At 36.3% G+C, this 23,665-nt stretch overlaps 2 protein-coding genes across 5 annotated transcripts; one reads left to right on the top strand and one right to left on the bottom strand.

Annotated features, from left to right (window-relative positions):
• The first annotated feature begins 405 nt into the window (after positions 1–405).
• On the top strand, positions 406–10,280 carry LOC132604915 (cullin-1-like). The gene is made up of 20 exons (XM_060318271.1): positions 406–514; positions 2,793–2,957; positions 3,232–3,331; positions 4,043–4,228; positions 4,380–4,427; positions 4,538–4,741; positions 5,125–5,202; positions 5,504–5,593; positions 5,704–5,784; positions 5,896–5,955; positions 6,288–6,317; positions 6,403–6,489; positions 7,075–7,224; positions 7,588–7,643; positions 7,743–7,863; positions 7,955–8,116; positions 8,535–8,678; positions 8,765–8,983; positions 9,067–9,234; positions 9,762–10,280. Exons 2-20 carry the CDS (start codon positions 2,818–2,820, stop codon positions 9,861–9,863), a joined length of 2,226 nt encoding a protein of 741 aa, XP_060174254.1. The 5' UTR covers positions 406–514; positions 2,793–2,817; the 3' UTR covers positions 9,864–10,280.
• A 489-nt stretch (positions 10,281–10,769) lies between these two features.
• On the bottom strand, positions 10,770–23,431 carry LOC132605629 (cysteine-tryptophan domain-containing zinc finger protein 7-like). Of its 4 annotated transcripts, none has more exons than XM_060318798.1 (14): positions 22,659–23,431; positions 20,177–20,249; positions 19,955–20,085; positions 18,894–19,238; positions 17,636–18,359; positions 16,787–17,545; positions 15,915–16,489; positions 15,167–15,315; positions 14,348–14,508; positions 13,360–13,463; positions 11,819–12,638; positions 11,544–11,733; positions 11,390–11,464; positions 10,770–11,288 (listed from the first exon to the last, which is right to left on the bottom strand). In XM_060318798.1, the coding sequence occupies exons 1-11, from the start codon at positions 22,734–22,736 to the stop codon at positions 12,459–12,461; spliced, it is 3,279 nt and encodes a 1,092-aa protein (XP_060174781.1). In that variant the 5' UTR covers positions 22,737–23,431; the 3' UTR covers positions 10,770–11,288; positions 11,390–11,464; positions 11,544–11,733; positions 11,819–12,458. The 4 variants fall into 4 exon arrangements, with proteins under 4 accessions (XP_060174781.1, XP_060174779.1, XP_060174780.1 ...); XM_060318796.1 differs by having other exon boundaries at positions 13,360–13,520; positions 22,659–23,429; XM_060318797.1 differs by having other exon boundaries at positions 11,544–11,729; positions 13,360–13,520; positions 22,659–23,429.
• Between the last annotated feature and the right edge of the window lie 234 nt (positions 23,432–23,665).

Below are 23,665 nucleotides of genomic sequence, written 5' to 3'. Positions count from 1 at the left end.
TTTTTTTCCTGTTTTACCCTTAACATTAATTATTCAGTCCAAATCATTTTTCAAAATCAATACCATTATATATCAATTAATATGGGCATCTGGTAAAATACACACTTTATTTATTATTTCTCAAAACGGCGTGAAAAGTCAAAAGTGGACAAGTAAAAGTAAACAGAGTATCAATCATTTTAGAATATCCAAAAACACAAAGAAGGCAAAATGAAAATAAAAAGACTTACCGTTAATATCGTTAGTTTCTAAAATATAAATGAAACTCAGACAAGAATTTACAAGGAATTCCCCATCTTGTCCGTCAGAATAGCATCAAAGTTTCATTTAAAATCATACACTTTACCGTTGTCTTCGTATGATGCGATTTTAAGGGCATTTAGTATTTCAACCAACATGCATGCAACCGAGTCTAACGTCTACATGTTTTATTTATCCCATTTGTATCTCCAAATCAATCTCCATTTTTGTAATTTCTTCACAGTTCGAAAGTATTCAGTTAGCACCTAAACCAGTACGATTTCGCCTTCCAATTGAACTCATTTTTGTCTTAAACAATCGCTAGAATATGATATGCGAATCTAGGATTTGAAGTTCTTATCACTTACTTTCCATATTACGAGTTCAGAGTATAATATGTGTTGAAATTTTAGTGGTTTTAATTTTGACATGTGTATACATGGTCTTAGTCGAAAGTAGTGTGTTTGATTGAACTTGTTGTCAGTGGCGGAGCCAAGATTTTTACTTAGGGAGTTCCACATCTAGTATATATACATAAAAAAAATAACTTTAACACCTTATATATAAAGTGTAATTTTTCGCCTAAGGGGTTCGGATGAACACCACCTTACTGGCTCCGCCTCTGCTTGCTGCTAAGGGCTAGATTTATGCAGTAATAGTTTGGTCCATGGATTCATTTCCTTTTAATACTGTACATTTAAGGCAAATTATATTAAGAAAAATAAGTACTTCTACTCCTAGTTGTTAGTTTTGTTGATTCTTAGGCTTCTTGTTGTTTTGATGTTGGATGCTGTTTCTCAGTTTTGGCTGGTATAGAATCAGCTAGACTTTGAAAATTGAAATGCTTTGTTGATATTTTCGTTTCATTGATACTAATTTTTCTATTTAAACATATGATGAGAGAACTTTCCAAAGATTTTTAGTTTTTAGTAGTTGGCGTGGCGTCTTTGCTGAGTTATGTGTTTTACATGCTTCTATGGATAGGTGAATGGATATATACGAGCCTTTACATCTCCTTCTAAAAACTGGGGAGAGAGGAGCGCCGGGGGAGGGGGGGGGGGGGGGTTGTCTAGATGTTCTGTATGAAGTTTTATTTGTAATTAGATCAATATAATACTCCCTCAATCCCAAAAAAAATTGTCCTCCTTTAACTTGACACAAAATTTAAGATATAGAGGAAGACTTTTGAAATATGTGGTCCAAACAAGCCTTAGATAGTTGTGTGGCTGTAAATCATCGTATAAAGTTAAATTATTTCTAAATATAGAAAGGTGACAATCTTTTTGGGATAGACTAAAAAGAAAAGGAGGACAATCTTTTTGAGACAGAGGGAGTACTTATTTCGCATGCTTAGCACTGAACTCTCTGTTCTTTTGAAATTATGGGTTCAGAATCTAATATCAGTTGAAATTTTGTGTTTTTTATTTAAGAAATTTTTACGTGTGCATCGAAAGTAGTTGAAATTTTTACATCTGAATGTGATTAGCTACTATGAATCATATATATTGCTATGCGTGCACTTAACCCATTGAGCTCGTTTTGCCTTCTTTAACAATTGCTCAGATACTAGAGGGGGATCTAGGATTTAAAGTTTTTAGCGCTGAACTCACTGTATTTTGAATGTTGGGTTCGGAATCTAATAGCTGTTGAAATTTTAGTGATTTTTAGAAATTTTAATTGTGTGTTTGAATCAACTTGCTGCCAAGGCCTATATATATGTCTATTTATTTTGATCCAAGTGGAGTCATTTCATAGTAATACTAGATAATTGTTCATTTAGGGGAAATTATGTTAAGGAAAATTAATACAGTACTCTATTTTTATCTCCTCGTTAACTTTGTTGATTCTTATGCCTGTTATTATTTTAATGTTGGGTGTTGTTTCTCAGTTTTGGCTGGTTAGACTATAGACTCTTATAAAACTCGTAATGTTGAAATGTTTGTCTTAATTTTTGTTTAAGTGATGTTAACTTTTCTATGGTCTTTTTAGAAATTTTTACATGTCTATACATGGTCTGAGTCGAAAGTAGTTTAGCTGAACTTGCTGTGAAGGCCTAGATCTGCATCTCATCAGTTAATATGAATCATCTATATCTATGTTGCTCCATGTGGATTCATTTTTTTTTAATACTAAGTAATTGTTTATTTAAGAGAAATTATGTGTAGGAAAACTAATATTCTTTTTTCTCCTGGTTAACTTTGTGGACTCTTATGCTTCTTGTTGTCTTGTTGTTGGATGCTATTTCTCAGTTTTGGCTGGTATAGAATGGGCTACAACTCTTGAAAATTGAACTGCTTGTTGAAATTTTTGTCTAAATGATACTAATTTTCTATTTAAACATATTATGGGGAAACTTTCAAAAGAAATTTTAGTTTTTAGTAGTCGACGTGGAGTCTTTGCTAAGTTATGTTCTTTACATGCTTCAATGGATAAATGTGTTTTACATGCTTCTATGGATACTAATGTTGGTTATGACATTAGTTAACCAGACTCGCTGCATTTCTTATAGCATGAAATGTAATTTTATTTGTGGTTTTTAATTGTTATATTAGATCGTGTTAACAAAAAACTTCGAAGATGGCGGAGGAGACTGAGGAGAAGACTATCGCGTTGGAGGAAGGAATGGAGTGTGTTCAGAAGGGACTTAATAAGTTAAAAGTAATCATAGAAGGAGAGCCGGAGTCATTCACCTCAGACGAGTACGTGATGCTCTACACGTATCCTTGGCTTTCTTTGAGCTTAGAGTGCATATTTTCTTTCTTAAGTTGTCCTTTCCCTAAGCCGAGGGTATATCGGAAACAACCTCTTTAACTCCCAAGGTAGGAGTAAAGTCTGTGTATATTCTACCTTCCCCAGACCCCACTTATGGGATTACACTGGGTATGTTGTTGTTGTAATTTATCCCTTCCCTTTATTACATGTGTTCGTCTCATCCTCTTAATTTGTATTTTCTTTCTGAGCAAACAAGTTTCTCCTTAATTTGAAGCATAGCACTATCTATAACATGTGTACCCAGAAAGCCCCTCATGATTACTCTCAGCAACTGTATGATAAGTACAAGGAAGCAGTTGAAGATTACATCCTCACTATCGTAAGAACTTTTTCGCTATCAAGATTTCTCCTTACCCAAATGGGATTTAAACTTAGAAGGTGTTTGGCTTAAGCGTATAAGCTGGTCAAACTGGCTTATAAGCACATTTGACTTATCTACGTGTTTGGTAATATCCAAAGTGCTTAGAAGCAAAACTCAGTCAAAAGCCGTAAGTTGGTCATTCCTATCTTATGGTTTTTCAGCTTATAAGAACTTTTAGTTTGAACAAATTTTTACTATTTTATCCTTGATATTTTGTTTAATTCTCAAAATACTTTTTCCAAAAAGAAATCTCTAACTTCGTCTCCGTTCCATATCTGTCGTTCATCCGTTTCCTTACACAGATACTTTAAAATTTATAATTTTTTGTTTAAAAAAAAAAAAATTAAGCGCACTATAGACATTTCATCAATAGAACAAATTATCAACTCTGTTTTACCAAACACATTATCTGCTTATTATCATTTTAAACGCTTTTATCCAAATGCATAACTCCTGATTTATAAAATTAATTTCAGCACTTAAAAGTGTTTATTAGCACGTAATGCTTATAACTATTTACAATCAGCTAACGCAAACAGGCTCTTATTAGCTGATGGACCATATTTATTTCCGTGAAACTTATGTGATCAAGCAAGTGTTCTTGCTCTAGTTTCTCATTGATTTGCGTTGATATTCAAAACACTAACCAGTCTCCATTTACTTCATTAGGTTTTGCCTTCTCTGAAAAAGAAGCACGATGAATTCTTGTTGAAGGAGCTCCAGAAAAGATGGGCATCTCATAAACTTATGGTCAAGTGGCTTTTAAAGTTCTTCCATTATCTTGACAAGTTTTTTATCAAACGAGCTGAAGTCCCTGCACTTAATGAAGTTGGTTTGACTTGCTTCCGGGATCTGGTTAGCTTTTGGAATGATTATTCTGCTAGTTAATTTTTCTTCATTTATTTTCTTCTCAAAATTACTATTTTTCTTCTCTAAAGCACTATTATGATAAATGCTCTTTATATCATTGCGCACATTCTTTTCATTTTTGTGTTGTTGATAACAGGTTTATTATGAGGTGCAAAGTAAAGTGACAGATGCTGTGATAGCACTGGCAAGTGCCTCCCTTTTTCTTTTTGTCTCTTTTTCTCGTTAGATTCAACGTATTATAGTTCCATATTCTAGTTGTAAGTTCTAATGAAGAATCGTTTCAATTCCTACCAGATTGATCAGGAACGTGAGGGTGAGAAAATCGACAGAGCTTTGCTGAAGAATGTGATAGATTTGTATATTGACATGGGAAAGGGAAAGATGGACTATTACGTTAATGACTTTGAAGAGGCAATGCTCAGAGATACTGCCTGTCATTATTCACGAAAAGCTTCATCCTGGATTGTTGAAGATACTTGTCCAGAATATATGCTAAAGGTACAAATGATTGTCATAACTTATTTTCCCCAGAAGTGTTTTTTGTTTTTTCAAAGTTAAGATATTTGGCCATGTTCTTAGGAGAAGAGAAACTGCTTTTGAGTAGAAGCAAAAGCTGTTTTTGAGAAACTGGAAAATGTAGTTTCTCCCTAAAAGTACTTTTTGTAAAAGATGAGAAATAATACTTGGAAGCACTTTGTAAAGTTAGACCAAACACAAATTACTGCTCAAAAGTGCTTTTTATATTGATCAGACAAACACAAACTGCTTCTCGGGAGAAGTACATTCTGAAAAGCACTTTTCAAAGTAAGTTGATTTTAGAAGTTTAGCCAAACAAGCTAATATCTGGAATAGGTTCTAATACCTGTTCTTTGCTAACACAGGCAGAGGAGTGCTTGAAAAAGGAAAAGGATAGGGTGTCTCATTATCTGCACTCGAGCAGTGAGCCAAAAATTCTGGAGGTCAGTGTCGGAGATTCATAATTATATCGGTGTTATGTCATGTGATAGCTAGTAGCATTTTCCATCTCATCATATTCCAGTATTAACTGTTCTTTACTGACAGAAGCTTTTCTTTCTTGAAGCAAACACACAAAAATAAGGTTTAAAATTTTACTCATAAAGAGTTAGTCTATTATATTCCTTTCATAGTGTCATTGCTTTAAGTTTACCTGATTCATACTTCACTAGGTATGTTGAAATTTCAGAATCTGCCTTTGGTTGGATTTATTTTTCAAAGCTGAGACCAACGTTTTTGCTGCAGAAAGTGCAAAATCAGGTATTGATTGCATATACCAATCAATTGCTTGAGAAGGAGGATTCTGGATGCCGAGCTTTGCTTAGAGATGACAAGGTATTAAACCGTGTTTTTTTTTTCGTTATGTGCTTATTAGGGATCTTACATTGTATTTGATGCTTTTTTTTTTCTTTTCTTATTCCTCCATTCTCCCATCCTTCATACAGGTTGAGGATTTAACTCGAATGTATAGTCTATTCCACAAAATTCCAAAAGGGATAGAGCTAGTAGCAGAGACGTTTAAGCAGGTATTTTAATCATCTATACCATTTACTGATCAATCAGCACTTGAAATTTTGCCAATTTTTCTTTTTGTTGTTGTTGGGGCTATGCCATTTTCTGATGGTACATATTTGCAGCACGTTGCTGCTGAAGGCATGGCCGTGGTACAACAGGCTGCAGAGGCAGCAAATAACAAGGTTTGCTATATAATAACCGAAATTTTTGCTTTACTTGACAATGTTGTATGTGGACTTTAATATTAAAAAAAGGCGTTTCATCTAAATACTTGGGATGGTGTTGTGTAAACTGTAAATCCAATCTAAAGTCCATTGAGTCTTAACAAGAAGAAGATAAAGGACATATGTATCGGTATCCCAATCTTAGAAAACTTTCGAAGTTCCAAGAAACTAGAATCTGAGTGGAATAAAAAGCTTTCGCAAAATGCTTATGGTTTCCAATTAATCTTGTTCTGCATGGTAATCAACTGATGTTGCAATTTGTAAATGATGATATGTATGTTCTTCTACAGGCCGATAGTTCAGGTGGTTCACAGGAGCAGGTAAAATACTATTTTATATTGTAACTAGAGGTCCATTTTATGTAATTGTTAGTTGGTTCAATGATGGAACCATCTCTTTCCTCAGGACTTTGTTAAAAAGGCATTTGATCTGCATGACAAGGAGATGGTGTATGTGAAAGGATGTTTTGCTGATAATACTATCTTTCACAAGGTATTCCAGCTGACCGTCGTACTGATCCCTTTCATGTTGAATTAATTGAGATGTTCGCTAGCTAAAACGATTAGATGTGTTATCGTACCCTATGCATATGCAGAAATCTTCACCGGTTGTCCCTTTTTGGCCAGCTGTTTATTAAATGACACTCTTTTCATTTTTCTTGCAACTTATGGACATTTTAGACCACGGTCTAAAGATTCTTTTTGAGCAAAATGAAAATCTTATAAGAAAATGTTAGACAACGGTCTAAAATTTTGTAAGTTATTGCAAATGCTAGGCGATAGTCTAATGTTTTGTCCGTAAGGTTGAGCTAACATATGATCAAATACTAGACTCGAGTCTAAAACTTTTCTGAAGGGTAATTTCTCTACGGTTATATTTGGACAACTTTTAAAAATGAGGACAAAATCTAAATGGTGGCCTAATATTTGCATAAGTCAGCCATGCGTATGTGTCCCACATGGATAAATGCAACTCTGTACAAGGAAAAGTGTGAATATTGAAGGACTCAAGCATCGTCTTCACATTCTCTGAGAATTTAATGTTGTTCGCTGATGTTTAAACTCTTGACTTTCATAGGCTCTGAAAGAGGCATTTGAGGTCTTCTGTAACAGAAGTATTGCCGGCTCTTCAACTGCAGAGCTCCTTGCCTCTTACTGTGACAATACCCTTAAGAAAGGTGGGAATGAGCAACTCAGTGACGATGTTATTGAGGATACATTGGATAAGGTGTGCACAAAATTTACATCCCTCTTCAATTTGGTCGTCGAACTCCATATTTCTGCTCTAACAATACCATCATAATGGTTTATGCTGAAGTGTGTGACTATCTCAGTCTAAAAGCTTAAGCTATTAAAGAATGCACACTTTGTTTACTTAATTATAATCTCAACACGCCCCCTCACGTGCGGGCCTGATTCTTTTTCATGGCCAAGCACGTGGAACGGGTGGCGGTGATATTCGATCGTGGGACCTCTGCCTGCTCTGAAACCATGTTGAAGCGTGTGACTATCTCATTTAAAAGTTTAAGCTATTAGAAAGAGCACACTTTATTTACTTAATTATATTCTCAACAGTATACTTTTTGTGTAGGTGGTCAAGCTTGTTACGTACATCAGCGACAAAGATGTGTTTGCTGAGTTCTACAGGTTGGAATCTAGTGCCAGCAGTTCTTTTGACAAAATCATTTTAGTTGCTTGTTACATCTTTAACCATTTGGATATGCTAATTGTCTTAATGACTGATAGGAAGAAGCTTTCTCGCCGATTGCTTTTTGATAAAAGTGCCAATGAAGAACATGAAAGGCTGATCTTATCAAAGCTAAAGCAGCAGTGTGGTGGACAGTTTACATCCAAGATGGAGGGAATGGTGAGGATAGTTTAATGGACTCCTACAGTTTTGTCTCTTCCCTCCTTTGAAATTATCTTTTATAAAATCGGGTGGTTGGAATGTAAAACAGGTGACAGATTTGTCATTGGTGAAGGAAAATCAGACCCACTTTCAGGATTATATCAGCAACAACCCTGCAGCAAATCCTGGAATCGATTTGACTGTAACCATTCTTACGACTGGGTTCTGGCCTAGTTATAAATCTTGTGATTTGAATCTCCCCGTGGAAATGGTAAGATACTAAGATGTGCTTCTCTTTAGGGGTAGCAAAATTAGCCCCATGAAAACATGACCCGCCCAACCCGCATTGACCTGCCCATTTATTAACTTAGCCCAACCCATTTCAGCCATCTAAAAATTGGGCTGATATGTGGTCCAAATTAACCCATAAGAAACCTTGTCAAAATATTTTCTAAAAGACATATTTTTTGTTTGATATGTTATCTATTTACTATAATAAAGAAAAAAAAATTATTAGGTACTTAAACATTGTAAAAGAACAAACAACTAAAATAAAAAAAATTATAAAAGAACAAACAAATAATTAAAACTTAGTAAGAATCGACCTGCCCATTTGACACTTCTACTTCTCTTGTTAAGATCCTTTTTCTGCTGATCTGAGCTCTTCTTTTGTCATTCATCTGTATCAGGCAAAGGGTGTGGAATCCTTCAAGGAATTTTATCAGAAAAAGACAAAACACAGGAAATTGACATGGATATTTTCATTGGGACAATGTAACCTTAATGGAAAGTTTGAGCAGAAAACTATTGAACTGATTCTGGGAACTTATCAGGTAATCAAATTTGTCAAGTATTTCCATTGCAATATCCTTGTTTGATAGAAAATATGGTTTTGGATTAATATTTTTCCTCTTTTCAGGCTGCTGCTCTATTACTGTTTAATGCTTCTGATAAATGGAGTTACTCTGACATTAAGAGTGAGTTAAATTTAGCCGACGATGACTTGATCAGGGTGCTGGCATCCCTGTCATGTGCCAAGTACAAAATTCTTAACAAGAAGCCCAGCGGTAAAACTATTTCATCGACTGACCATTTTGAGTTCAACTCCCAGTTCACCGACAAGATGAGGAGGATCCGGGTATAGATACTGTTTCAAATTTCACGTTGTAAGGTACACTTGGCACTTATTCTTTAGCAACATGACTTGTTTGTACCTTCCAGGTCCCTTTGCCTCCTGTTGATGACAGGAAGAAAATGGTTGAGGAAGTCGGAAAGGACAGGCGTTATGCAATTGACGCTTGTCTGGTGCGTATAATGAAGGCCAAGAAAGTTCTAACTCATCAACAGCTAATTTTGGAGTGTGTTGAGCAGTTAAGCAAAATGTTCAAGGTATGCCATAAATTTTCAACCACTTTGGATTATCTCGATTGAAGAACTAGTTTTAGGAAAGTTAGCTTAGTTTTGCAATGTGCCAAAATCCAAATAGTTTCTCTCTCATTTAATTTGAAATCAGTACCCCCACATTGGACATTTCATTAGCTAGCTTGCTAATAGACAAATTGAAAGGCATTGTTCTAAAATTTTCTAACTTCTAACTACATAGTAATGAAATATGTTCACCTTTTCTATAAGATGTTAGGTGCCTACCTTCATAAATAAAAGGGCCTTAAAACTAAGAGAGGAGATACATACTCAACCAATTGTAGGAAGATGTACTAATGCAGTAATTTAGTAGATATTGGTGAGCCGAGTGCTTATAATGTTTGTGCTATGTGGTGTCGTTCCTGTAACCCGAGCATGCAAATACTTCTTAGTTCCTGTTAGTGTCTCTAGATTCTGCATTCTTGTGGCTTTAGTTGGAGAAATGAATGAAGTTAGCTTGTCTCAGTCTGACGATTGAATTTTGACTTATGTAGCCTGATGTCAAAGCAATCAAAAAGCGGATCGAAGATCTTATCACTCGAGACTACTTGGAAAGAGACTTGGAGAACACGAACACTTACAAGTACATTGCTTGAGGCACTGATCTCGTACCTGGTTGACATCGACTGCACTTTGACACTACATTGAATAAGTGCTGCTAGTTCTTGGTTGTACTTAACTGTGGGTCGAAAAGAGTTGTTAGTCTCATAAGGCAAAGTCCACCTTCCCCTATGAGTAGGAAAATTTTGCAGTTTTAGAAATTTTATGTCTTTTTTTGAAGAAGTTAGTATAAGATATATATAGTAAGATTGCTACGTATAAGAGAATAAGTTGCACTTTTGTCATTCTTCTTTTGAGGTTAGTGATTCCTTATTGTTCTTTGTCCAAATACCATCCTCCGTGGAGTTGAGGTAATTCAGTATAAAAGTAGATAAAAAATGCAACCTGTAAGGCGAGAATTGGAATGGTTTAACTACTTGGAGAATCTTCAAAGGGGAAAGAGAGAGGGCAAAATACATATTGTGAATAACATGAACCAAGTGTTTAATTATAACTCCATTTGATTTTTAGTTGTTTGACATCTTGATTGGAACCTAAAAGATTAAATTCACTTGAAAAGCTTGAAGAGCCACTCTCTAAGTGAATAGATTCGTATAGTTTCAGTGGAAAATACACGGTGTAAAAACCAGTGTTTTACAACCTTGAGAGTTGCAAATTAAAATGAGAGTACATATAAAAAGATAATACACATGTATCCTCTAAAATGAATTTTTGTTTAGAATTTGTAACAACATACCCAGTGTAGTCCCACAAGTGGAGTTTGGAAAGGGTAGAGTGTACGCATGTCATACCTACCTTGAGAGGTAGAGAGACTGTTTCCGATAGACCCTCGGCTCAAGAAAAGCAACTCAAAACAGGTCAGAAAGAGAAATAACGGAAGAATTTGTAATAACATGAACCCAAATTAAAGAATGGATGGAGTATAAAAGAGGAGGGGGATGGGGCTGAACTGATCATATCTTTGATTGCAATGTAAACACCATCTATACAAAACTTCAGCACTTCATTCCAAGATTATGATTGAGAACTTCTACATCTTCTAAGCTGATATAAATTCCTTTATTTTACCTTTTACAAGTCAAATAAATCTTACTAATGTACATCAATATGGTGTTTAACTATAAATAAAGATTTAACGAAAGACAATTATTTTCTGTTAATCAATTGTCTTCTGTACAACTGCAACTACAACAGCAACTATAATTTATTATTCCAAAGCAAGTTGGAGTCCGTTTATGAATCTTTACATCCATGTTGCTCCATTTAAGTCCGTCCGAGTGCAGGAGTCCGCTTATGAATCTTTACGTCCACGTTGCTCCATTTAAGTCCGTCCGAGTGTAATATTTTAAGATAAAGAAATACCCCAAAAGACTGGGGAAAAAGAATAGCCATTGGCTTTGGTAGGTAGCAAAACACTAGTAATAGCTCCTGCAGCTGTTTCTGTTGAAGTTCTCAACTGCCTGTAATATGGCATCAATAAGCGAAAAACAATAGAAAGATCACAATATGTTGCAAGATAAACAGGATACAAAAGAAGAAATAGTGGCAATAGAGTTCTAACCAAATGAAGAGGTGAAACTGTCAGTAACAACGGGAGATCTCATCACACGACACCCCTATCTGCAAAAAAGTAGAGCTGCAACCAAAACCAACAAATTTAGGCAAATATCTCTCTATTTTTGCTAATAGAATTCAGCTGTGGACAATTGACTTACAGGGAGAAGGTATAGCAACTCCTCGTCCTCTAATCGACAATCCAACAACCCATGTGAAGCATATATATATATATATATATATTGGTTACATTATACTCCCGACATCTTTCCTGCTTTGATCAAAACCAACAAGCTATCTCGGTTTCTTATGTACCAGGGGAAAGGTAATTTGAGGGAATCAGTCAACTGGCTAGAAACAGAAAACACAACAAATTGATATAAGACGAGGCAAAACCAGAACTTAAACAAACACACAACTGTGAAGCTCATCTTACCAAGTCAGCAGGATAAGTAATAAGCCACTGAATGATGTGAATTTCTGACAGCACCACCGCATTCCTTAAGATATCTTTTATAAAAAAAGGCAGCCCAGTGAAGCATCCCACTTCCACGTACGGTTTGTGTTGGGTCGCATCCCAAGGAGATCTGATGTAGGAAGACTAACCTATGCTTATCAGCGGTTGCTTCCATGGCGCGAACCCGTGACCTTTTGATGTTAGGTTACACGAAGACAACTTCACCATTGCTCCAAGGCTCCCTTCTGCTAGGATATCTTACAAACAGTAAATGGTACAGCCAGACCTCTCTATAACAGTCATCCTCTATAACAACATTTTAGTATAACAATCAGGTTTTCTGTGGAACAGATCTTTCCTGTTATGTTATACTATATGTTCTCTATAACAACGTTTCGCTGTAGCAACTAAAACATTTCGGGACAAACGACGTTATAGAGAGGTTTGACTGTATTACTGTACAGGTGTACAAGAGAATTCAGAAGATGAAACTTTGGGAGATGGTATAGCAAACTCCAACCAAGAGATCCTCTTTTCAACTTGCTCAACTGACAGTACACGGAGAGGAGGTACAGAAGTATGTTCCAAGGTGTGGACAATTTCGGCAACAGCTTGTAATCTAATGATTGATAGCTTCCATGGCGACACGCACAAGACGTAATAATCCATCCACATCCTGGAAGTTGAAATCAAGGGCCTTCTTAACGGATAATTGTGAATCTCCAGGCCCTGGATTAGCTGCTGCAAAAGCAACACGTGATTTCCTGGAGGCCTCCATTGCAAAATTAACTTCCTGTGCCTGTAAAATAACAAATCTCTAAGATGCTAGAAAATTGAAACAGCATTACATAGTCAAACTATCAAGAATTCCGAAAGTGAGTTCATAATGGATATTTATGGTAAAAGGTTTGACTATGCAGAAGTAAGCCCTAGGGGTGTCAAATGGGCAGGTTGAGCTGGATTTGGGGGGATCAAAATGGCTGAGTTAATAAATGGGTGGGTCAAAATTACTTGGGCTGAAATAGATTGGGCTAAAAAGCGGATCATAACCCAATCCGTTTAATTTCTTTGTTTGTTCTTTTATAATTTTCTAAGTACCCAATAAAACTATTATTTCTTCATTACGGCTATTATAATGTATCATATACGAAAATGTCTTTTTGAAAATATCCCCAGACCCAACCTGTGGGACACTGGGTATGTTGTTGTCTTAATGAAATTATTTTGACAAGGTCTCCATTGGTCATTTGGCCAACATATCAGCCTAATTTTTAGATGGGCTGAAACGGGTAGTGCTAAAATACGATGAGCTAATAAATGGGTGGGTCATTCTTGAACGGGTTGGGTGGGTCATGTATTGATTGGCTGATTTTGCTACCTCTAATGAAGCCTAATGAACATAGGTTCAACTAGCTAATCTAACCATTCTAGGTGATTAATCTAACTAATAATGGTGTTAGTTATCACCAAATAATTCTTTAATTGGGTTGTTGGTTTATCCTTAAAATATGTGTACTTACCAAGTTGATTAGCCGCGTGAAGCTAGAACCATTTCTTGCTGAGACAAAATGAGTTCCAGCTACTTGAGGAGAACCAACAACTTTCGCCGATGCAGCTTTGTCTACTATTGTTGGATTGTTCAAATTGTCAACATCAGAGACAGAAGAGAAAGGAGACTCACCTATTATATAATAATAATGAGTCTGATAAGAGTTTAAACCATTAAGAAGAAAAGTCCAAAGCAGCTCTCATCACTAGAGACATATGGTTGTAACACATTCTAACTAGTTTAACTATTCCGGTACTCATATATGTTGTGATGCTTTCTTTCGTGAGCAATTCTGTTCATCAACAGTGGATATCACCAATTTGACATATGCCAGAATGTCCCGACTGATAGGACAGAAGTGCAAAAACGCATTGGCCAATACGTACACATGATGATTATAGATTAAAATAAGAAAACGTTTGACATGTTCTCTTAGTGAGTGACCATCAAAAAGCATATTGGTTAGTAGTATCAAGGGGTGGCAAAATTAGCCCATGAAACATGACCTGCCCAATCCGTTCAAGCATTTATTAGCTTGGCCCATTTTAGCCCAACCCATTTCAGTCCATCTAACAATTGGGCTGATATGTAGCCCAAATTGACCCATGAATCTTGTCAAAATATTTTCACAAATATATTTTTTTATTTGATATTTTATATGTACTCATAATAAAGGAAAAAAATAGTTTTATTAGGTACTTAAAAAATTATGAAAGAAATTAAAACTTTAGTAAGAATTGAGCAGGTTGGGTTATGACCCGCTCTTTAGCCCAACCCATTACAGCCCAAGTAACTGACCCACCCACATTCAGCCCAGCACCCCTCAAACAACCCCCCCCCCCCCCCCCCCCAAAAAAAAAAATTGACACCCCTAGTAGTATCAAAAGTTAGAAGTAGTGGCCTAAAGAAGCAACATGATATGAAATGTAGATTTTCCCAGACATCTCAATCCAGATTACCTGGAGGAAAAATTTGTAGAGCTGTTTGCAACTCATTTCTGTATCTGTTTGCATCAGACTGCGAAGAATAGATTACTCGCATGTATGCGACCTCCATGCATTTATAGGCAAGTGCAGCAGCTGCCATGTCTTTTAATTTCTCATATTCATGACCACAAAACCTATGAACATAAGAAGGGCCAACAATCAGCATTACATCCTCATTGACATTTCCGATGGTAAGTCAAGTTTTGTCATGGCATTGTAACAGCTGATTTCTAAAATACATCCATAAGTAGCATTCATTCCACGTGTTCTAAAAGTACTATCCAATGGAATTTGCTCTGATTGAATGCAAAAGCACCATAAACCTTGGGCACAAATGTCTCTTCAAAAAAGTGGAAATTGACAAGAACTAATCACATTCAGAAAAATAGATTAGGTCATGAAGTTTATTGGAATATATAACAAAGATGAAGGAAGTTGCATCCAAAATTCTACTCCCTCCGTCCCAATTCATACGACACTCTTTCCTTTTTAGTCAATCCCAAAAAGAACAACACCTTTCTATATTTAGTAACAATTTAACTTTAAAATGCCATTTTACCCCTAGCGAGATGATTGACAGCCACACGAGTATCAATGACTTATTTTAGACCACAAGTTTCAAAGTTATCCCTTTCATTCTTAAGCTGCGTGCCCAATCAAACACCTTCACATAAATTAGGACCGCAGGGAGTAATACCTACTCTACAATCTTTTTAACATAATATTTTCATGCTTGCAACAGAGTTTTGCATGTCGTCTCAATAAATGAATGGAGTTCCAAGTTGAACTCACTGGCAGAGTTTTGCGGTGCTGCTATAGATTCTCCGTGACTGATTCACTTCACCGTGCTTGGAGCTGTCTAATTCTAGTAAGGAGGCGCCATGGAGAAACTTCAGTGCCGCTTGGAAATAGATGCCCGTACTTTCCCTTGATCCAGAATTCTGAAACAAATAGCCAAAGTTACACCAACATTAAAAAAATGAAACAAATAATAAATCATATCTTAATACATCAACAGCCCCTTAAACTTGCCAGTAAATTTCATCTAGACACTCGAACTACAACTTATTCTAGTTGAGCACTTGAACACATGATAAAGTGTTCCTATTACACACTTTCAGTTCAAATTATTGAAAAACTTTTGTGCGTGTTCTCAAACGTCTAATAGGTAGTTAAGCTAAACTACGTAAAATATGTCATCTTCTTTAATTATACACATCAACCTCAATTGGGACATGCCCGAGGTTTTACCATTTCACGGTTTATTGAGGCTAATGCGTATAATCAAAGGATGTGACACATTTTAAGTGGTTAACTTATCTAAGTAACGACACTTGAGATCACGCACAAAAGTTTTTCCAAAATTTGAACCAAAAGTGTCAATAGGAACATTTTATCGTGTGTTCAGGTGTCGAATTTGAACAAGCCGTAGTTCGAGTGTCCAAATGATATTTACATGCAAGCTTAAGGGCTGTCGATGTATTAAGCCTCCATATTTTGTCCCCTCCTTCCTTTGGACGTAAGTGTATATTCTTCTAACCTTGAGACGATCTGCCAGGTGTTTAAGGTTTGTGGCTTCTTTAATGGCATTAGTAGCAGCTTGACTTGATGAATCCTTCCGAGCAGGGCTGGGAACATCTAGATCCCTGACCATATTAGCAGTACTATTAGGTAGGTTTCCATGGTGGGTTTTAGCTTTTTTATTCTGTCTTGAAGCATTTGACCTTTCCCTTTCAAAAGCATCAACTTTAACCAAATTTGCCCCATTTTCTCTTTCAGATCCAGGAACTGGCTCTTTAAATACAACCGTCTCACTCTGATAAGGAGACTTGGAAGAGACTTCAATCTGCTCACTTTTGTTGGTAACGGGTTTCTTCGATAATTTCTGATCATCTCGATCTGGTACTGCAGCCTGCCTTTTAACATCTGATCGAACTTCTGCATCATCATGATGACCAAATCTCGATTGATTATCTCCTTTAACATTTTCGTCCAGTAATTTTCCAGAAGGATCCTTCTTAGAACTCTTTTTAAATCTATCTGAACCAACATCAGATCTCTCCTGAGACTTGTTTTTGCCAGGTGCCGTCTTCTCCTCATCTAATGGCATATGATCTGAAGATAAATTTAAAATTGTTGAGAATATAATTAAGTGAAAAAAAAGTGATCTCTCTAACAGCTTAAGCTTTTAGATGACATGGACCCACACTTTAACACGGTATCGAATCTCACTGCCACTCATTATCAAAAATAGTATCCACGTGCTTGGCCCATGAAAAAAGGAATCAGGCCCCACATGAGGGGGCGTGTTGATAATATAAATAAGTAAATAAAAATGCGCTCTCTCTAACAGCTTAGGCTTTGCGATGAGATGGACACATTCAACAAAAATATCAGGATTTTTGGTCTTACGTTGGTCAGAATCAGATTTCGGAGCTCGCTTCTTCTCTTTATGCCGTGACGAGGAACCTCTTCTACCATTTGAGACAGACCCACTATTCTGACACTGATGGTCATTCTTTCTCTCCTTATCAGAGCCTAGGTTCGAGTTCTCTGTCTTGCAAGCATTTACATCAGCGTCCTGATGAGTTGCATAACCAGAAACCATGGTCTTTGCTTTGACTTTTGCAGCTGATTTACCTGATTCACGATGAACATCTTTCTCCGCCAAATCAGCTTCAGAGAACTCTAGATCATAACTCTTGCCATTGCAGGCATTATCCTTCTTAACCATACTGGATTGATTGCAGAAGCCATTATTTTCGCCATCAGAAGACCTCTTGGGACTAGAAGTGGGAAAGGCTGAAGAGGCAGCAATAGAAGGCCGCGAATTGCATAGATCCCTTTTTGTAGAATCTGCAGCCATTACACTCTGCGAATAGCTCGTGCTAGTGTCTTTCTGGTCAAACTTGGATATCCTTGCTTTCTTTTCCTTCCTGCAGATGTCATCACATATTTTTTCCATAGAATCTTGGGGATTACATGTCAAGGTATCTCGAAGTTCGCTCCCTTTTCTCTTTGTCAAAGAAATTTTGTTGTCACACCTCTCCATATGCATTGACATGTCTGAAATATGGGCTTCTGGGTTTTTTGCTGAAACCAGGTCTTTCTTTGAATCATTTTCTGAGTCCCTGTTTGTATATTTATCCCGAATCTTTGCATCCTTTGTACCTGTCAAACATGCCATACGGAAAATAAAGAAGATTACTAGGATTCCACGGGTTCAGCAAGTTCAAAATATGACTACTAAAAGATGAATACCTTCATCAGAGTGGTTGTCAAGAGAAATTTTCTTCTCTTTGTTTTTATGTCTCCTCTTCTCTACAACTGAGCTATTTGGATGGCCCGAGTGTTGATGGAAATTTTCATCAACTGAATGAGAAGTACCACTTGAGCTTCTACAATTCGGGTTCTCCTGAAAGTTTGAAGATTGTGAGCCGTCTTGTTTAGTTCCACCTGACGAAACTTTTAATCCATATCTTGTCTTCCCACTTGAATCGATAGCTTGTACACCAAGACTCGGGTTCTCGTGGCTTGTATGCGAAGCATCAACGGAAGTTGGTCCATTTGAAGCCAATATCGGATACTCCCCAGACGGACACAGATTCTCAGTTTTGCCAACATTAACTCTTTCCTTTATCGAGCTGTTATGTTCAACCAAACTTTTATGACCAACAGCATCAGAAACCTTCAGCATTTCTGGTGAATGAATTTCTTGTAAACCAGTTTCAACATCATCCTCCTCAGCTTTTATGTCCCCAAAGAATTCACTGTATCTATCTCTAACATATTTCTTTTTGTGCTCCGAACCATTTTTTGCACAATGAGCTCCATTTACTACTGCAACAGAAGTTTCTAGATTTCCCTGGATCATAAGTTGGGATCCACATTTCCCCCAGAGCTTTACTTTTTCGGTCAAGCAAATCAAATCATCCGAAAGTGGGGATAATAATAGACCATCATGCAATGGATATGAGGTCATAATCTGCCGCAACACATGCAAGAAAATAAACGGAGAACCCAAGGTCAAGTTGACCAAAAAAAGCAAGAGATACATAACAAAAAGGGTTAATTACACTAAACACCCTATAATATGACTCAGTTTCGGATACACCCTCTATATTCACTTATACCTCCTATACTAACAAGGGTTAATTACACTGAACACCCCATAATATGACTCAGTTTTGGATACACCCCCTATATTCACTTATACCACCTATATTATAGAAATCCTACACTTACACCCTCTGTGAAGAATATCCGAACCAAGTATATTAAAATATAATTATGAAAAAGTAAATCATTTATCTTTTAATAGTCGTATTTCAATATCCTTGGTTTCAGATATACCTCATGGGAGTGTAAATGTAGGATTCCCGTAGTATGGGAGGTATAAGTGTTTTGATTCTAAAATACAGGAGGTGTATCCAACACTGAGTCAATATTACAGGGCTGTTTACTGTAATCAACCCTAAAGAAACTTTGATGCTTTTAGGAGAGAGATGAGAGCATTCACCTGAAGTATACTTGTCGGAGATTCATTTCGGGAATCCTTAAGGTCATGGGATAACCCCTCATTGTTCATCAGGCTATCATCCGGCGATGATGATGGAGAGACATCAAGGCCAAGCCCGCTGTAGATTTCAGCTTTCTTTTGAGTTGACAAATTTTCATTACCAACTTTGTTATGCAACTGGGGAGCTTTCTTGTCTGAGAGATTTGTTGGCTTCTTGACTATATCACTTTTTGAAGTGGAGTCTTCATCTGGATTTGTTTTCCCATTAGCTGCTGGAGTCTTCAGTGCTAGGGGCCTTCCTGATAGGGAAGTGGATGAAGAAGCTGATGAGGGTCGACGACCACCCTGCATAACAAGATGATGCATATTGCTTAGTCAAAGTAGAAATCAATGTGAGGAAAGCAATTATACTTGTTAATAAAACGAGAAAATGACAAAAATGGTCCCTTATCTTTGATATTTGGTTCAAAATAGTCCCTTAACTATCAGTTGAGCAGTTTTGGTCCTTTAACTTTGCCAAAGTGAACATATTTGATCTCCATCTGATATTTACCAAAGTCTGATTGTTCAATTTAAATGGAACTTTCTTGAAAATAGAAATATTTAACGAGAACTCACATTTGGAAGTACGGATTTTATGGTTTATGTTATTTTGTTTTGGTCTATTGGTCTATATGTCTACATAAAGTATCCACCACGGTTAATGGTTGTTCGAGCACCAAATATTACTACATGGGTCCGCCCCTGGGTCTGCGTACACTTACCCTCCCTAGACCCCACATTGTGGGATTTCACTGGGTATGTTGTTGTTGGTTTCTGAAATTTTGAAGGAAATTTTTGGTGTTTCTGGTAAAAAAAAAATCATAGTTCCAGTTAAATTTGACAATTAGAGTTTGGTAACTATTTGACAGAGACCAAAACTGTACAGTTTTGGCAAACTTAAAGGACCAAAACTGCTCAGTTGATACTTAAGGGACTATTTTTAACCTACTAACAACGATAAGAGACCATTTTTGTCATTTTCTCTTAATAAAAACATAGCAGCATTAGAAGGTAGCTACCTCTGGGCGCAAATTGCTCGGTGATTTTGATATGTTATTGTGGTAGGCCTCTGGTGGAGTCTTTGTACAGGTCCCAGAAGGTGAACGCTGATAGGTAGGTAAAAACGAACCGTATCCACCAAATTTTGACCCTGCAAAAACATGCAAATAGATAGTCATTTATTCAAGGCACAAACACATTACTGCACAGTTCTGCATCTAAGAGTATTCCATTGTAAATACCCAAGTTCTCAGATGAAACTCCATCCTCAAAATCCTTTTGGAAATGTCCCAAAACATCTTGGAGTTTCTCATCCTTGAAAGAATAAGATAACAGCTATGTGAGAAGCTGGAAAGTGCATAATACAATTGTATGAAACTGGCTGTTGCAACAGCTAGTTTTAGCCAGTAGAGAATAAAAGAAAGCCAAGATGGCCTGATAATCAAATGCAGAATGATACTTTTTGGTAAGTTCAATGACAAAAGTAATACTAAAAGCATAAACTTGGCGATGATAAAGTTTATAGTTTGATAGAGAACTGAGCAATATATTAGTGAAGTAGAAAAATTAAGATGAAGCAAATAACAATATAAACTTAACAAATTACAATTGAATATGGTACAAGCAAGAAGTGACAGAGGTACCCGAGTGTACTGTTAAATGAGCAAAGGATTCAAGAAAAGAACCATTTCGCGGACAAATCTAGTTTGCAATTGGGCCGAAGTTTATGATTGATTATAACTGAGAAGCTGAAGTTTTAATCTTAGTTTAAAGTTAGATATGTAATCTTAACCAACACTTATAGTCTAGTGAACTGTTGGGAATCTATCAGGTACATACTGGTTCAATTCCCACTCTCCCCCTTCTGTGGTTCCCTATGTAATATACTACAACAACAACGTAACGACACCTTAATTGACTCGTCACTGACCATGTCGGTCCATTTAAGCTCATCTAAGACCTCTATTACACAAGATAAAAACAAAATGCATTCGAAGTTCTCTACAATAACTACACCTCGATAAATAGTCATTGACCATGTCATCCATTTAAGCTCATACCAGACCACAATTAAAGATTCTGTACATTTTCTGCTGGCATATATCCCTATGTAACACTACAACAACAACAACAAGCCCAGTATAATCCCACCATGTGGGGTCTGGAGAGGGTAGAGTGTACGCAGACCTAACCCCCACCTTGAAAGGTAGGGCGGCTGTTTCCGAAAGACCCTCGGCTCAAGAGAGGAAAACAAGACAAAAGGTCAGATAGGACCAAGCATATCGAAAACAATATGAAAACAAGGAATAACAAAAGCGAGAAAGTCATGGTAGAACAGTCCGGAAAGAAAGGAGCATTAACTACTATAGATAAATAAGATAAGCAAAGTACAATGGCCCAACAAATATAAGCAGCAATCAAATGCAGAAATCAAATGGCAATAAACAAATGAGCAAAACTACAACTACTATGGTGAAAGGATAAGCCACCTAGCCTTCTATCCTAATCTGAGTCCTCCACAACCTCCTATCTAAGGTCATGTACTCGGTGAGCTGAAACTGTGTCATATCCTGTCTAATCACCTCTCCCCAATACTTCTTCAGCCTCCCTTTACCTCTCCTGAAACCGTCCATAGCCAACCTCTCACACCTCCGCACTGGAGCATCTGTGTCTCTCCTCTTCACATGCCCAAACCATCTCAGTCTCGCTTCCCGCATCTTGTGCTCCACCGATGCCACTCCCACCTTGGGCATAAACACTGACTAACAAAAACGTAATCTTGGAAACGTAACTACACTAACTGAATCCTCACTGACCATGTCGGTCCATTTAAGCTCACCTCAGACCACTACTACACAAGATAAAAAACAAAATGTATTCGAAGTTCTCTACAACAACTACACCTCAATAAATAGTCATTGACCATGTCATCCACTTAAACTCATACCAGACCACTATTACACAAAATAAAAACAAAAGGTACTAAAGGTTCTCTACATTTTCTACTAACATATATTCCTATGTAACATTGATTAATAAAAATGTAAGCTTGGAAACATAACTACACCTCAATTTGAATCCTCACTGACCATGTCGGTCCATTTAAGCTCTCTCTTCTTCATATATCCCTATGTAACACTGACTAACAAAAACGTAATCTTGGAAACGTAACTACACTAATTGAATCCTCACTGACCATGTCAGTCCATTTAAGCTCACCTCAGACCACTACTACACAATATAAAAACAAAATGTATTCGAAGTTCTCTACAACAACTACACCTCAATAAATAGTCATTGACCATGTCATCCACTTAAACTCATACCAGACCACTATTACACAAAATAAAAATAAAAGGTACTAAAGGTTCTCTACATTTTCTACTAACATATATTCCTATGTAACATTGATTAATAAAAATGTAATCTTGGAAACGTAACTACACCTCAATTTGAATCCTCACTGACCATGTCGGTCCATTTAAGCTCACCTCAAACCGCTACTACAGAAGATAAAAACAAAATGTATTCGCAGTTCTCTACAACAACTACGCCTCAATAAATAGTCATTGACCATGTCGCTCCGTTTAAGCTCTTCTCAGACCACTATTAGACAACTATCAGAAGTTCACTACATTTTCTACCGATATATATATCGCTATGTAACATTGATCAATAAAAATGTAATCTTGGAAAGTAAAACAGGAAGGAAAAAACACATACAATATAGGAGAGTGCAACATCAGGGTCAACAGTTGTATCATCACAAGCCTCTCCTTCTTCAAGCTTAGTTTCCTTCATCTCTATTTTAACACCAAATTCTAAAAATTAACCCTTTCTTCCATCCCAACTCACTATAGAAATCATTAAATAAAAACTGGAATTTCAAGAATCTTAAACCCCTTACTTAAACTAAATATATATTTTCACAAAATTACAACATGAATTAACAAAACCCCATAAAAAAGAAATACAAAACTATCTTCAGAACCAAATCAAAATTTTAGAAAAAATGTAAATTCAAGAACACTTACAAACTCTCAAGCCCCTTACTTCAAAAAAAAAAAAAAAAAAAAACACCTAGTTACAACAAAAATACAGAAAAAAAAATTGCTTCAAAACCAAATCAAAATTGTAGAAAAGTTGGATTTTCAAGAATACTCTCAAATCCTTTAATTCAGCTCAAAAACAAAATTTAAAATAAAATTTTCTCTATCCAATTACAATATAGCAAAAACCAAGAAAACCCCACAATTTTCTTCTGCTCAACAAGATCAAAACAGTAGAAAAAACAATTTTTTTAAACCAAAAAACTAACCTTTTTTTGACAATAAATAAATTCACCAAAAAAAAAAGGAAGAAAAAAAATGGGACCCAAAAAAAAAAGACTTTATTTTGAAAAGCTCAAAATATTTTAATTTCTAATATATATTTTTGAAGTTTGGATCAAATTAGTGGGATCTAAATTTAGCTCAAAAAATGATGAGAGAGAAAAAAGAGATGAAAGAGAAAGAAAGAAGAAAAGAGACAGAAAGAACATGGTTTTGGTGTGTAATATTTCTATCTTTTTTTTTTAATTTCATTTTGTTCAGGTTAACTGTTTTTTTTTTAACTAAAAAGAGAAAGAAAAAACTGTTTTTTGCCTTAACTGTAAAATGTGTTTTTTGTACTTTAAGGTTTTCTGTTTTTACCTAAACTGTAAAAAGTTGGTCATTGCCGACCTCCCAACT

Source organism: Lycium barbarum, chromosome 8 (genome assembly GCF_019175385.1).
Source record: "Lycium barbarum isolate Lr01 chromosome 8, ASM1917538v2, whole genome shotgun sequence".
In the NCBI taxonomy this organism is placed as follows: domain Eukaryota; kingdom Viridiplantae; phylum Streptophyta; class Magnoliopsida; order Solanales; family Solanaceae; genus Lycium; species Lycium barbarum.
Note: the sequence above shows the minus strand (reverse complement) of the source record. Positions and strands in the feature narration are given on the sequence as shown.